This window comes from Kogia breviceps, chromosome 8 (assembly GCF_026419965.1).
Source record: "Kogia breviceps isolate mKogBre1 chromosome 8, mKogBre1 haplotype 1, whole genome shotgun sequence".
NCBI lineage: Eukaryota > Metazoa > Chordata > Mammalia > Artiodactyla > Physeteridae > Kogia > Kogia breviceps.
Genome location: NC_081317.1, coordinates 12,916,459 through 12,932,276, shown reverse-complemented (window position 1 = coordinate 12,932,276; position 15,818 = coordinate 12,916,459). Strand labels below are relative to the sequence as shown.

At 56.8% G+C, this 15,818-nt stretch overlaps 1 protein-coding gene across 8 annotated transcripts in view; it reads left to right on the top strand.

The window, feature by feature from the left end:
- The first annotated feature begins 8,671 nt into the window (after positions 1–8,671).
- DAB2IP (DAB2 interacting protein) overlaps positions 8,672–15,818 on the top strand; it is a 127,443-nt gene continuing 120,296 nt past the window's right edge. For all 8 annotated transcript variants that reach the window (XM_067040822.1, XM_067040818.1, XM_067040817.1 and 5 more), the window contains exon 1: positions 8,672–8,857. In XM_067040822.1, coding sequence (XP_066896923.1) covers positions 8,737–8,857 — 121 coding nt within the window. In that variant the 5' untranslated portion in view covers positions 8,672–8,736. The remainder of the gene's footprint in view (positions 8,858–15,818) is intronic.

Sequence of the window (15,818 nt, the reverse complement as noted above, 5' to 3'; positions counted from 1 at the left end):
GGTCAACCCCCCACCCCCAAGCCCTGGCATTTTAGCCAGCAGGGATGTGGGGTGGGGCTGAAGCCCAGACTCTGGCGCCAGCTCTCCTGCTGGCTTCTCCTTACTTGTGCCTGTAACAGCTTCATTTGCTGCTGGAAACTGAGGGAGTAGCTGGGGGTATCTGGGTTACCCTGGGCAAGTCACAAGCCCTCTGAGCCATGAGTAGATAGTAGGATGACCACTAGATCCCTAAAGGTCTCCTGCAAGTCCTAGTTGTGGGAAGGCATCTTCACTTTCAGACTTTCTGAGGAGAGGGGGCCAGTTCAGTAGTGAGCTCCCTGTCACCCAGGGTATGCCAGATGAGGCTGGATGAATTTCGCCTCCTCTTAGGCCTTTGCCTGTGGTCCTGGACTATCCCTGCTCCACACTGTGCTAATCATTAATTACCAGGAGAGCCCCACCTGGGGAAAGGGGCAAGTCCCTAACCATAAGGGGAAACAGGGGCTGATTTCCAGGATGACCTTGAACTTGTTTTCCTTGGCCCCAAACTTTCAGCTACTTCCTGTTTGAGCAGGCACAAAAATTCTAGGGCCCCAGCCCTTCCTCCCCCTCCCCCACCGTGGTGGAATTTCCAGACAAAATGGTGTTCCTAGGGTGGGGGCAGGGCTGGCATTGTTCTCACTCTCCAGGGGAGTTGAGGGGTGACAGGTTGCAGAAGCTACATTTAATTCTCACCTACGCAGCCTCAGGATGCCAGCTATGGGCTGGGTGGGATCTCCAGGAAAAGCCAGTAAGTGCGAGAACCATGGCACTGGCATAGCCTGCCCCTCCTCTAACACCTGCTGTGGCTCCCGTGTGTGTTCCGGGCTGGGCACGGAAGCTCTGAGTGTCAGTGCCCAAGGGTCCTGAAAGACCACCCTGGCAACTCCATTTTCTAGGAGGAGAAGCTGGGCCTATGAACAGGAGGGGACTTGCTCAAAGGCACACAGCAAAGCAAAGGCATTTATTCATCCATTCATTTCTTCTGCGCCAGCTCTTGCATAGAGTCAAGACTTACATCCTGACCTCCCGACTAGCCCCAGGCTGCTGCTTGAGAGTAAACTCTGTAGCTCGTTGTCCACATGTCACACGGAGGAAACCCAGGCCCAGAGAGGTGAAGTCCCTTGCCTCTGGTTCCCTTCTTTAAAAAAAGAAGGGGGTCTTTGAGCCCAGCTCCCTTCATTCACCAAATTCATCAAATGTTTATTGAGCGCTGCCGTGTACACTGGGGACATGCCTGGGACAGGACTAACAAGGCCCCTGCCCTCATTAAAGTTTGGGGGAAGACAATTAGTGAACAGCCGAATGCACAGATAAGATAGTTTCAGGAAGCGATAAGTAGAAGAAAATAAAACAAGGCAGTGGGATAGGGTGTGGGGATTGGGGCAGAGGTACGTGAGATAAGGTGGCCAGGGAGGCCTCAGAGGATGTGATATTTGAGTTGAGGCCTGAATGGAAGGAAGGAGCTGACATCTGAAGGTCTGGGGTAAGTGTGTGAGGTAGAAGAACAGAATATGCAAAGGCCCTGAGGTGGGGCCATGTGTGTCACCTTCAAGGATTAGAAGCGTATCCAGTCTCATCTATAACCATCTTAGCCAGTGGTTCCTCAAGAAACCTGCTAGGAAACTCTGAATGCTCTCACTGTAGTTCATGGGCATCTAGCCTAGGCCCACCCCTGCAGGTCTGCCTCATGGAGCCAGCCTCTCCTTTCAGTTGCAGAGCGAGGATCAGAGAGGGCTGTGACATATTCAAAGTCACGCAGCCACACAGCAGAAGAGCTAGGCCTGGACCCCTGACCCTCTGCCTCCTTGGCCAGGGTTCCCTCCTTACCACTTTACTTCTCCCCTTTGGAGGGGCTGTCTGGGCCTCACCCCTACTTGGATCTATCTCCCCATCTCTTCTCCCTCATCTCACCCTTACATATCCCATATAGCCTGCTCCCCAGTCCCCCTCCTCATCCTCTGTTCCAGCCTCAAAGTTCTATATGCTGCCCCCAGTATATGCCTTGATGGTTTCCATCTTTGGGTCTTTGCTCATGCTGCCTGCTCCTCCTCTGCTCTCTACTCAGTCAGCTCCAACTTAGCCTTCTAGCTCAGTACCAATGACTCTTCCTCCAGGCAGTCTTCCAGGATTTCTCCCTCTTCTAAATTCCCTCAGTGCTGACTCCAGATCAGATGGACTCGGCCACTTTTCCCAAACACTGCCACTATCTCTCCCAGTCAGTCTTACTGAGAGCCTGCTCTGGGCCAGTAACTGTGCTAACCAGCTCTGCCTGTTCTGCTCTCAAGGAGCCCACAGATTGGTGAGAAAATGAATAGCCTGGAGGGGCAGATGTGAGCCAGTTTGTCCATAGGGCTTTGATTCACTATGCTATTTGACCTTCCACAACCTCACAAAGTGTAAGTATCATCATGCCCACTCCATAGTTGAGGAAACAGGCACAGAGAGGTAAAGGTACTAAGCTGAGGTCACACAGCCAAGAAGTGCTGATTCCTCACTCCAAATCCCATACTCTTTCAGCTTCCTGCCAAGATGAAAGCTTCCTAGGAGCTGGCTACTGGGCTGGTTCATCTGTCCTCTTCAGTGAGATCTGCAGGGGTGGAGCAAGACCCCTCCCCGCAGAACCCAGGCCACTGCCAACCACGAAGTGGTTCACAGATGACCAGGCAAGTCTGCCTGGGAAGGGAGAGGGCTCTCTCACCTCACCCTGGGACCATATGCCACCCCCTCCTGTCGCCCAGTGGGTGTGGAGCTGTCTGGCCCCATCAGCTGGAAAGGGAGGAAGGAGGCTGGAGACCTGGAGCCTCGGCCACAGACTGGGCTGGGAGAAAGAGGAGCTGTGGGCCCACCTGGAGCTTGGCAGCGTTTCTGGGTCAAGGCAGGAGAGGAAGTACGCAGAGAGAGTCGCTCCAGGCCAGGCCATCTGGGCTGAAATGCCGGCTGCTAGGGTGGGGGTAAGAAGGGGGGGTCTGGGGCTCAGCATGGAGAGTGGATCCCTGCCTCTCCCAGCCACAGGACTGGAGCCCCGAGCTTTGGAGCAGTGGGAGTGGAAGGCTAGGCATCTGGGAGGGGTGGTCGAGGTAACTGAGAGGGAAAGGGGGTCTTGGTATCTCTGTTTAAGTCACGAGGTGGACTTACCCCCAACTCTCATGTGTGACCTTGGGGGAGTCCCTCCCTCCCATGGCCTCACTGCCCCCTGTCTGCGGGGAGTGAGCTCCACCCTGACCGCTGGGGTGGGAGGGGCAGTCAGACCCTCCATGTTTGGAGAATTGATGCCAGATCCCGGCTTGCAATGAATTAGGCAGGGTCCTCTGGCCAAGTGGCTGTCCTCTAGGGCCCCAGCTTCCCTGGTTCCATCACCTGCTCGGAAGTTTTCTTCTAAACCTGACCTTCCAGGATTTTAACGACAGGCTGTTGTCATGTATGAGGGAGATATATCCTCTTCTCTGGGCTTCTGTAGGGCAGGAGGTGGTGGTTTGGGACTGGAGAAAGTCTCTAGATCCTGATGGGATCCATGGAGGTGAGTTGGGCAGAGATAACTCGTCTTTATTTAACATGTGAAACCTCAGGCCCAGAGATGTCAAGGGCTTTCTCTGAGTTACACAGTGCCCAAAGGAACGAATGACCCCACCCACTGGCCTTCCACCCTATTAGAGCCCTGCCTCTCCCAAGGGTTCACCCTCAGCCCAGTTTTGGGTGACTTGATTTCAAAAAAACACTCACATTCCCCGAGGCTCTGTGTGTTCCAATGTCCACGCCTGATTGCTTCCCTAGTTCTGCCTGTGTTAAGAGGGGCAGGGCCCTCTAAGCCCGGGATCATCGTGGCCCTGAGTGGGCCATTTTCTGTGAAGGACGTCATTAAATTTGTTGATGGCTTTAGGAAGTCCAGGGGCTGGTGGGGGTGGTGGACACCTAGTCGGGCCTCGAGCACTCGAGCTTGACCTCTCGGGCTTGTCTCCACCTTCTGCCATGTCGGAGATCCCCCACTCCAGCCAGCCCCATCTGAATGAAGGTCCTGTACGTGGTCCAACCTCATTCCCGGACGAACAGTGGACACAGGAAGCCGTCATTGCCTGCCAGACAGGCCACCTCCCATGGCAGAGGCCCATGACCTTAACCGTGAATGTCCCCCGCAGCACTGCCACCCACACCCTGCCCAGGGCTCCGGCGACTCAAAGCTTGAGACCAGCCTGGGAGGCGGATGTGTGCAGGGCTGCCTAGCTGGGGACTTCCCCTGGTCGCCACTGCTCTGCCTCATCCCGACAGGAAACCGGACAGGTCTGAGCCCTCCAGACACCCATTGTGTGGAGCCTGGTGGGCTCCAGTGTTTCCCCTGTCAGGACTCCATCCCTTCTCGCCTCCTCCTGTTCCTTGTCAAAGCTGGCTTTTAAGGAAAGTTCCAGGCTGTTGCCCCTCCTCCACCTCTGCGTTAAGTCCTGCTCAATCTTAAGACCTTTGCTCTTTCCAGCCCGCCTGAGTTCAAATCCTGACTCCTAGTGCAAGCGGTGTGACCTTAGGGAAATTACTTACCCTCTCTGTGCCCCCAATATTTTCTGTAAAATGAAGGTGGTGACCATCTGCCTCATACGTTAAATGAGATAATGTGCATAGATAATGCAGACAGTAAATGCTGAATACAGTTTATTGCTATTAAATCCAAACTTCACCCTCTGACAGCCTTTTCGAGGCCAAACTTGTAACCTTCCTATGTTAGAGGTCTTGGACTCTGTGGTCCCCTCCAGGCATGAGCATCTCTCCTCCCTGAGTGGAGTCTTGTGTTAGATAATGTTCATTATTGCTGTTGTTTTCCTCCTGCACAAAAATGGCCCTTCTGGAAAGGTCAGGCCCTTCTGCTTTGCACGAAGCTGAAGAAATGGGTGATCTGACTTTACACCGGAGGAAACACTGTCCCGGATGGGCAACTTAAGGCTTTTCAAGGGTAATTCTGACTATCTGCTGTTCTTGCTCCTTCCTCACTGACTGTAAACTTAACAGATGTGAGACTGCACTGGGTTGGTCCCCTCCCTGCATCTGACCCCTCCTGACCCAGCCCTGGCCTGGCCTCTGGTTTACCTGGACTTCCAGCCCAACAGGGTGTAATTCTCCTCCAGACCTCTGGATGCCGATGGTCCTCTGCCTGCAGGGAAATTCTTTGGGTCCATCCGTCTCTGGTCTTCTCCCGTGTCCTCATTGTTCAAACCTAACTGCTCGGGTGTGGCGGGAATGGGGGGTGTCTCTGTCGGGGGCTTAGGCTTCTTTAAAGAGGTGATGTTTGAGCTGGGTCCTGAGGGATACGGAGGAGTTCAGCAGGTGAGTGCAGAAGGAAGAGCTTCATGGCAGCCATCAGGGCAGAGGCTGGAGCCTTAGGGGGCTGAGAGCAGATAGATCAGGGTGCATGGAGTGGGTAGGGGTGCAGAGGGGCTGGCTGCTCTGTGACAGAGTTTGGTCCTTTTCGGTACTCTGGGAGTTCACCTTTGCGGGCTTTTGAGGGACACGGAAGGTGGTGGTGGGGTAGGGTGGGATCTGCTTTAGCTAGTCCCCAGCCCCCTGCCTGGTACTTGTTAAACAGGCATATTTCCAGGCCCCATCCAGACCCACCGAAGCAAGGGTCTTGGCGGAACCCCAGAAATACACTTGTTTAATGAGCTGGGGCCATTTGGAGGCTGAGGGGCATGGAGGCTACAGCCTTGATCCTCAAGCAAAGCATCATGTAGGGGACGTGGGGGCTGGGTCTATTCAGGAGACCCTCTGGAGGCAAAACTGAGGTGGGAGAAGAAGGCCACTGATGGGACTACCTTCCCTGCAGGGCTTGGGGGTCACAGGTCGGCAGGGCCTGGCCCTTGAAGGGGTCTGTTGCAGGAAGTGGTTGGGGTGGGGTGGGGGACATTTTCAGGTGCCCCTCCTCCAGCCTAGGCAGTCTCCGGAAGGCGGGCTGCTTCTGTCTGAAGGGAGGAGGCCACAGGGGCAGCGAGAGGAGGTGGGTGGCTTGCTCCGCAGCGGGATTGATTCCAGATGCTCTGCTGGGTGTGCAGGGAGCAGCCTTTGTCTGCCTGCTCATCCCAGGGGTCCTGGACCTCCTCTCCTACCTCCAACCCCGTCCCTTTCCTACTCAGTCCTCCAGCTGGTACCGTGGAGACGTCCAGCTTGGGTGGTTGGCAATGCCCACCCCATCCGAAGGCCAGAGATGCAAAAGCTTCTCCCTCTTCATTAGCGGACCCTCCCTCCACAAGGCAGATAGGTTAGGAGTCTGTAACTTCTCCTTGTAGGCGGGGAAACTGAGGCACAGAGAACGACTTGAGAATCCCAAGCATAAACAGAGTCCATGCCAGACCTCTGGAACCCAACTGTGTTTACAGCTGAGATGCTGAGGTCCTGGCTGCCTTCCCTTCCCTCTACACACACGCACCTAAATCTGCTAGTTGGGGGCCTCAGGCTAAGACCACTTGTCCCAGCCTTAATCAGCTTGATCACTTGATCAGTGTCTCAGGTCTCCTTCTTGGAAGGCTAGGACCTGGCCAATCAGGGAGTTCCTGCTTTGGGGAGGAAACTGGGCCAGGTGAAGTCCAGGCCCTGGGAACAGGATTCTTGTCCCCACCCTGAGCTGGACTTCCTGGGAGTCCTCCTCCCCCTAAAACTGGTGGGCCTGGCTTCGGAGGTCATTCTTTCTGGAAGTGCCAAGGTGTGGGTAGGTGGCTGTGGGAGCCCCAGCTGAATGGGGAGGCTCTGAACTCGGTTCTTGTGTTCTGGAGGAGGCTCGCTAAGAGGGCCCACAGCTTGCCTCTGGATGGAGTTATTGGGTGCTACTTTTCCCAGGGGCCTCTGCACTTGTAAAAGAGGCTCCTGGTAATGTCTGCTACTGAAAATGAGCTAGAGCAATGCTTAACCCAAAGGACGCTAATGGGGTCCTTGCAGGCCCTGTGGTTTTCCATCTTCCCCAGGGATTGGCCAGAGCTCTGGGGAGAGAGGCCAGGGGAGTTGATAGCTTCTGACAACGCAGACTGGGTTTGCAGGAGCAATACCCCTCCTGCCCCTCCCCCCTAGTCCTGGGAAGGCGCCTGGCTTCCAGCTGTGATCCAGGCTTCTGACCTGGGGGCCCTCCCCTCTGGCTGAGGGAGCAAGGGAGGGGGTCCCCTTTGTGAGGTGCAAAACCTGGTCTGGATTCTTGCCTACTGCCCCGCCCCCTACAGGGCCGCACCTTTTCAGCTGTGCTGGAGGAGGACATCCAGACTCCCTCAGGACCCACACGTGACTCTCCCACCAACACATCCTTAAGACTACTTGTCAGAGCCCTGGCTAAGACCCTTTGCCTCTGCCGCTGAGGCAAGTCAGACCTCCTGTCAGGGCCTCAGTTTCCCCTTCTGTACTTGAAGGGATGGAACTGAGGCAGGTGGCTGTCAGAAGAATTTAAAAAATAAATGCTGCTGCAGAGGCTGGCGGGTAGAGAGGGATACCGCAGCCAATGGCCAGGGTGGTCGGGGAAGGCTGGAGGAGGTGGGCTCTAGAACAACAGACTTTGGCCAGGCAGAGAAAAGTCTGTAGGAGGCCAGCCCCTGCTGGGAGTAGAGTAAAGAGGAGTGAGAAGTAGGGGCGGGGTGGGGAGAAGTGGAGGTGAGGCTGGGAGGTAGTTTGATTGAGGATAGATCGCTGGAGTCTCAAATACCAAAGAAGATTCTCTGGACTTGGGGCTTTTGTACTCTGGGAGCCATGGATGGTGCTTGAGCTGGGGGAGTGCGTGACTCGAAGAAAGCTTTCAGCAGGATACAACGGAGGGAGCTGGCACCCTCCCTTCTCTAGCCTAGGTTTCCTCTCCCTACAGTGGGGTAGGGAGAGTTCTGCCCTGCCCGCAGTCCTGCTAGAACTGCTGTAAATGCCCAGCGGGAGGGAGACCTCACAGCATCTGAGGTGTTTCATTTGGAGGAGGGTTTAGATCAAAGGGGCAAAAAGTTCTGATTTGGCGAAGACCCGAGGGATACATAGGTGTTCGTTATGTTCTCTCTACTTTTTCTGTGCTTGAAATATACATCCTAATTGTAAATATATAAAAGTAATATGCATATCAAACGGGACGATTTTTAAAGAACAGGCGAGTATGCTGCGTGGAAGAGAAGTCTTTCTACCTGCCGGGGTGGGGGGCATGCTGGACGGTGTGTTTGCGGATCGACACTCAGCCCAGGGAGCTTGGGGCAGAAACCGGCCCTGCGGCACCGGCCTCATTCGGACCCTAATCGAGGGTTCCCGGTTCGGCAGCACGGTGCCCTCCTGGTCGCCTTGCCTGCGCCCTGCCCAGTGCCAGGGAGCGCCCGCACGCGGGTGTGCACTGTCTATACCCGCCGGCGGGGTGGGACGCCGCGTGCGCCCGGAGGTGGGGCTCTCAGGCCCGGGGGAGGGCGGTGACCGTCCTGGGGAGCTGCCTGGGGTCCCGGGCACTCCGGCCCGCCTGGCCTCGCCGACTCCAGGCCGGGATTTCTCCCGCACTGACTTTCCGGGCCCGTGCCAGTCCGGCTTCCCGGTCCCCGGCCCCCGCGGCGGGGCCGGCTGCTCCGGGGAGGGCGGGCGCAGGAGGAGGAGTTTGCGCGAGTTTGTGGGGCAGCCTTGGCCTCGGCGGCGGCCGCAGCGGCACGCGGGAGAACGCGAGGACGCCCGCCGGGCCGGCCGGAGCGGGCGATGGGGCCCGTGTGAGCGCGCCCAGGCCCGGCCCGGTGCCCGGCGGGCGGCAGCATGTCCGCGGGCGGCGCCAGGAAGAGCACCGGGAGGCCCTCCTACTACTACCGGCTGCTGAGGCGGCCCCGGCTGCAGCGACAGAGGAGCCGCTCCCGCAGCCGGACCCGGCCCGCCAGGGGTAGGCGCCACCCCGACCCCTGACCCCAGGCCCTCCCTAGCGCCGGATCACCGCCCGGTGTCCTGGGATGCCCGGGACCCCGGGTCCTCCTGCTGTCTATTTACCCCGGACCCTCTCAGCCACCCCTTCTGGTTGCCCGGAACTGGGTCTGCTTGTTTCCCACTCCCCCCGCTTCTCCTCATCCTTCACCCTGGTGGGGAAACTGAGGCTCCGGTGTCTCCTCTTGCCAAGGGCAGGCAAAGGAGAGATCGCCGTTCAGCTCCTTTCTTCCCCCTCTCAGTTTTGACCACCGTGCCTCAGTTTACTCAGCAGCGGGGGGGATCCTCATCCTGAGCGATCTGGCTTTCCTCCCCTTGCCTGCACTGCCCTGGCCTCTCAGCTTACCTCCCCCCGCCCCCCACTCGCTCTTCGCTCCTCTGGGACTTAAGTGGACTCCCCCGCCTCTTGGGTGGAGGGACACGTGGGTGGACCTCAGGGGGTCCTATCCCAGGGGTCCTTGGCTCCAGAGGAGTGGTGGCGGGTAACATCTGTCCAGGACGTCTCTGAGTGGGTGGGCGCCACCTCCTTTGAAATGAGTTTCTCTCTTTTCAAGGCCAGGAGGCAGGACCCGGAGGGGGAGGTGCAAGTAGCATTTTCTTTTTCCAGTAACAGGATCCTCAGCTGGAAAGGCGTGTGATCCAGGGGGCTGGGTGGGGGCCGGGACTTCCTTCCACGGCTGGGTAGGAGGTGGGGGGAGGCCCCCTGGAAGGAGGAGGGCTTCGAAGGGGTCCTGGGGAGGCTGGAGTCCCTGGCAAAGGCTCAGGCCCACTGAGGTGCCCGTGGGTGGGAGGGAGGAGGGGGCTTAGGGGCACCTAGTGGGCACCTGGGCTGAGTTTACACCATCAGGTTATCTTGGGAATCTGGAAGGCTGGCCCGGTGCCCAGCCTGACCCAGAGGGGGTTTGAGCAAATCTGTGCTTGGAATCTGGTCAAATACCCACCCCTCCGGGCACTGGTTGTGTGGCCTGGGCCCTGTAGTTGCCCCTGAATCTCAGTTTTCTCGTCAGTATGAGGATAAGTGAGGCAGGCAGGCAGTATACGTTCCTTTGCTTCTCCCAGAATGGGGAAGACTTTTCCCACAGTCAGGGCTGAACAACAATGTACAGGGCTTCCTCAGGAAGTGGTGAGTTCCTGAAGTAGTGAGTTCCCTGTGCGTGGGAGGGTTCAAGCTGAGGTTGGGAATGCACACATGTGTGTGCTGGGAGTTCAGTCTTTAAGGGTCTCCCAAGGCCTGTGATCTCCTCCCCCTTGCCTTCCTTGAAAAGGCCTCTGGCTACTCCCTCCCTCCAGGCTTGGCCTGGGCGATCAGAGATCTGGACTCAAGCACTGTGACTTTGGGCAAGTCTTTTCCCTTTTCTGAGTCTCAGTTTCTTGAGCTGTAAAAGGGGGCTAGTAGTATTGATACGTGGAAGAGTCCGTTAGGAAATGGGTTCAGGTTGTGAGAAATGGGAGCTGTACAGATGGCCAGTTAAGCTCAGGTCACCATGAGTCCTCCTGTACCCACCCCACCCCTGCTCGATGCCCCGTGTGACCTTTCCTTCCCTCTTCACCTCAGCCCAGCTCCATCCCTGTGGGCACAGAGAGCACCAGAAGTCCCCCTCCTGCTCAGCTGACTGGGCCAGAGACGATCAGTACATGTCTGGCCATCTCCTGAACCCCAGCTCCCAGGCTCGCCTGTGCAGGAGTCACTGCTTTGTGTCCCAGCCTCGAAGGAGCACCCAGCCTGCAGGGAGGGGGGAGGAGACTGTCCCTGAACAGAAGTTACATCTGGGGAAATCAGGGAGAGCTTCACGGAGTAGGTGACATTTGGACTGGGTCTCACCAGATGGGTAGAGTTTCCTTTGGCAGAGGGAGGGGTTGAATCAAATCAGAGCTCAAGCCCCCGCTCTGCACAACGCCATCCTTTGGCCGGTTACCTCTCCAAGCCTCAGTGGCCTTGTCTGGTAAATGGGGGTGGTGATGACAGGGTTGTTTAAAGACTGAGCGCCAAGGCGTGGAAAGCTGCAAGCCCGCGCCGCCTGGGACTCGGGCCACAGTTGAGTGTGAGCTATGGATGTCCTTACTCTGGACGGAGCAGCAGCTGTGCAAAGACAGGGAGTTGGAAAACCTCTTGGGTGTGTGGGCAGATTTCATCCCGGGGTGGCAGAGGGCCTGGGGTGGTGGTGGGGAATAACGGGGAGCAATAGTTTGGGCCTGATAAAGGCCCTTGAGTGATGAGGAGTCATGGGTGGGGGCTGGGAGCTGCCTGGCAGGGTGAGGGATGGAGGTCCCTGGCTTGGGGGCAGCTAGAGCATCACTGACCTCCCTCCACTAAACTCCCAGATCCCTGACTCTGCCTCCAGGGCTGCCCCTCCTCCTGAGGGCGGCACGCCCCCGCCCCCAGGTGGTAACTCATGCTAGGGGAGCCACCTCGAGGCCTTGAGCTCTTGAGCTCGTCCTTTCTGACCTCACGCCTCAGTCTCTCCATCTGCAGCGGGGCTTGGTCCCATGAGGGTGACATCATCAGATTCCCCAAGGAGGCAGTGGTACCCAGCATCCCAGCCCTGATTGGGCCCTTGCTCCACACCCATTCTGGCCTCTGCCACGAGCAAGGAAGGACAGTGACCGAGAACACAGGCGTGTGTTTGTTCAGAAACAGGAAAGTGCAGGGAAGAGTTGGCTGGCGGTGGGGACGTGCAGCTGGCCCAGCCAGGGAAAGGGTTGTGACCAGACTGCCACCTCTGAGGAAGCTCCCTGCCCACCACCCCTACTGTCCCTCTGGAGTGGTGGAAGGGGGCTCGCTGCAGACTCGAGACTAAGACTGTCCCTGGTGGGGCCGCCAGTGAGGGACAGTGTCTGCAGTCCCCCAGGGGTGACCAAAGCAGGGCAGTAAGCACGGCTCTTCCCTTCTCTGCGCCCTGAGCTCTCCATCCGGAGAATGTTGTTGGTAGAATCTGTTGTTGGTAGAGGGGGGCACGAAGTTGGACGATGGCCAGAGGCAGGGTGGAAACAGTGACTTTTGCATGGCAAGGGTCACCTGGCCATCTTGCGTTGTGCCTTGTGACCCTGAGTCCGCTTGAAGGCTGGGCGTGGCCCATGAATTTGAGGGGGTCCTGCCCCCCAAAAGTGTGTCACCAGCCAGGGTACCTCCCCACCTACCCCCACCAAGGTCAAGAAAAGCTTTGTCTGTCTGTCTGACCTACCTGTACCCCCAGGGCTGCTGAGGAAATACAGGTTTTCTTCTCACCCTGGATAAAGTCCACCCATTCATTCAACTAGCAAACATGTCTTGAGCACCTGCTATGTGCTGGGGACGGGGGCACATGGGGATGAGTTGCATAGGCTCCCGGCTCTTGACAAGCCCCCAGTTGGTTGGGGAGGCTGGCTTGTTGAGCTGCCCTGGGGCACAGAGCCCTTTTGGGGGTACAGAGCAGTGGTCAGTGGGAAACGGACTCTAGTCCCAGCTCGATCATGAGCTGGTTATGTGATTCTGGCACATCCCAGGGCCTCAGTTTCCCCATCTGCCGATTGGGGCTAATCCTGTCCTGCTGCCTCACATGTTGGGAGACCTCTTGGAATGCCCATCCCTGTACTCAGGGGAGGTTTTGCTTCTTTTCTTCGTGTCTTCATCTGAGCTTTTCCTGGTGTCCAGGCACATGCCGGGCCCCGCCTGGGCACTGCAGACGTGGCCTATGTTTTCTCCTTAGATGGTCAGTTCCTTCTCCACGCCCGCACATACCCCATTGCATGGCCCTGTGTCATGGCTGCTGTGTGGTCCCACCGCCCTCTGCCTGGGTGTCTTTCCTTCCGAGGTATGCTGGAGTCTGTGTGAGGGGCCTCAGGAGGACTAGGAGCACTCCAGCATCCCCCGAGGAATGTCCTGGGCAGGAGGTGCCCAGGAGGACTAGGGCTGACCTCCTGAGGTGGGGGTCACCTCCCAGGACTTCTAAGTTGGCAGCCGAGTGACCCAACCCCTGACGTCCAGAGGGGGGGGACGCTGAGGCGCAGAGCTGCCACCTTCACAGAGAGGGATATGGATGGAACCCGGGGCTTCTGGCCCCCGGGGAGATGGCAACATGGCTGGGGAGGGTGCTGATCTGCCACGGCTGCTTCCTAACTGGGAACAATGGCTAGGGAGGGGCCTGGGGGCCACCGTAGGGAAGGGCGGGCGCTGCGACCTCTCCACGGGGACCCTGGCTTCAGGGAGACCTGCTGAGAGGTCCCTGGGCAGCAGCTTGTACCCCAGGGGCTGGACAAGCCTGAGAACAGCCCTGAGGGTGGGGGCTGGTTGTACCTTGTGCTTCCCCCACTCTTTAAATGTCCTTCCAAGGGCCCAAGGCTGAGACCTCTGAAATTGTACATATACTTTTTCCTGCCTTGTTTCCTCCTTTGTTCCTGCTGAGACACCGTCTCTCCTTTGGGGACTGGCTCCAGCTTCTCCAGACCTTTGTTTACGTAACTCAGGTAGTGGAGCTTCACTCCTTCTCACGACGTGTAATAAACTTCAAATGACTTCTGTTTGCCCAATGCCTGCTTGCTGTTGGCAGTGAGCTTAACTCTGTATTTGCCTTCTTTAATGCTCTGTATTTGCCTTATTTAATGCTCACAACAATGCTGGAGATGGATACTGGCATTATTCTCATTTCGGAGGTGAGGAAACTGTGTCCCAGAGAGTGGGAGCCTTGTCCAACGTCACGCAGCTCAGACGTGGTGGAGCCCAGCTCGGCCCCACTCCGCATCCTGGGCTTGTGAACGCACCACCTCGCTATCCAGTGGGCAGGCGGATCCTTCTGAGGTTAGGCCTTGGCTTTGCTAAGGCCACCTCCTCCTTCTATCTGATTTGCACAGTCAGCAACTCTACTGAGCGTTCACAGCCGTCCGCTTCCACAATCCTGACCATAATTCAGGAGGGAGGCAGGGGAATGACCCCACTGGCATCTGAGGTGGGGAGGGTCCGTCCTCCTCGTTGGGCCCTCTGTCTGCCTGGGGTGACTCAGGCCATCCCTCAGGCCCAGGCTCTCCCCCGGCCCCCACCCTTGTATCCTGCTCCCATTCATACCTGCCAACCATGTCCTTTCCCTGGGCAGGTCACAGGTCTTACAGAATCAGCCCTATTTCTCCACCAAGTTCCTTTGTGCTGAGGGTTCAGCATCCCGTGTTGTGAGGTCCCTGGAGACGAGCAGACAGCTTGAGGCCCACTTCCCGGAGCTGTGTAGGTCCTTGAGGGAGGCCAGAGGCCCACATTCATCTGCTGGAACGTCAGCTTCTTGGTCTTTGTGTTTCTGGTGCATCCTCGCTACCTTTAATGACAAGGAAGGTAATCGCTTCCTTTTACCCAGCTGACTGTGTGCCAGGCCCTGTGTCAAGAGCTTCGCCTGACTATCTCATGGCTCCTTTTACCTTTCCAACCCTCCTAGGAGGTAGGGGTCATTACCATCACTTCCCTTTGCCAGGTGAGGAAACTGAGCTCAGGGTGTGGAGGAAGAGGCAAGGTTCAACCCCAGGCCACCGGACTCCCAAGCTCACGCTTAGAAGCACACTTCAAAGGGTCAGGTCTGGAGCTCTGATTCCTGGGCGCTCTTTCTCTGTCCCGTTGCGTTCTCTACTTCCTGAAACCTGGTGGCACAAGGACTGGCCGGGAGCCTGTTTTGCTCAGCTGCTGATGGGGGAAGTCGGAGGGATTGACCTGTGTGGCCCTGGGAGCTAACTGTCCCCCTTGACAATCGGAGAAACTGAAGCCCAGTGAGCCAAGGCCACTTTCCCGAGGTATGTAAAGAGGTTAAGGAGAGATCCAGGTCTGGAATCCACAGCCCTGTGCATCCTATTTTGGTGTTGATTTTGTCTGTTGCTTTTCCTAATGTTAGCCCACATCGGGACACTGAGGCAGCTGGGCTCCTCGCTGGGTCTTCTTGGCGGGAGGGAATAGGGGTTGAATTCCTGTGTAACTTGATACAAATGTACTCACATCCCCGACCGCATACGTGTGTTTTGCTTCGAAATGACACCCAGCCTCTTGACTATTTTTAAAAGAAAAGCAATGGCTGTGATATTTCCCCTGCACCTTCCTCTCGAGGCCACTTGGTTAAATGTCAGGAAAGGGAGAGTATTTCCTGGTCAGGAACATTAGGACCTTGCTGGGAGCTGAAGTTTTGTTTTCTGTTAAGTAGGTGTTTGGGGAATCTGTTCCCAGCCCTCCCCCCCGCCCCCCCCACCCTTCCCTGGGAAGGTTGTGTTTGACAGTTGCTGGGAGGAGGGCTTTGAGAGGGAACAGCCGAGATGCCCGTGCGCGTGGAGTGGCAGGGTGGTTATTTTTAGCCATCCCGATCCAGTAGAGACATTTCAGCGTTCGTTCAATATTTAATTATCCATCTGAAATCGGCCCACATGGCCTTGAGTTGGGAAGTGGCTGTGTGTGCTGTGATATCCTCTGATTGCATAAATAAGGAAGTGAGGGGAAGTGCAATAGCCCTCCAAATAATACTAATAAAAAAAATTAAAAGAGTAGACTCAGTGCTCAGAAAAGACAGGCTTGGTTTCACAGTCTAGACAGACCCCCTGTACGTTAGCAGGAAAGCTGAGCCTGTGAGGGTGCGTAGCATGCCCTTGGAAATGCAGCCGTGCTTGGTCTGTGAATCTCAGACTCCACAGCTGCCTGGGTTTTATTGGGGATGGGTTTTGCCCCCCTCCACCAGGTTTCTGTGTTGACTTTGACAGCTGCCAGGTACCCGAGAGGAGCTTTGGTGATTTTGCTTCTGGAAGTCTTGTTAGCTTTTATTTCCCTCCTCTCTTCTCCCTGACAGACAGGAGAGCAGTGTCGGCGTCTGGGCCGCGTTATTTCTTTTTTCTTGGCCCTTAGGGGTGATGTGTTGACATGGCTGTGAAATGGAAAAGGCAGAGCACACGGAGGAAGATGTGGCTGCTGTGAGGCTCAGCCTGCTCCCTTA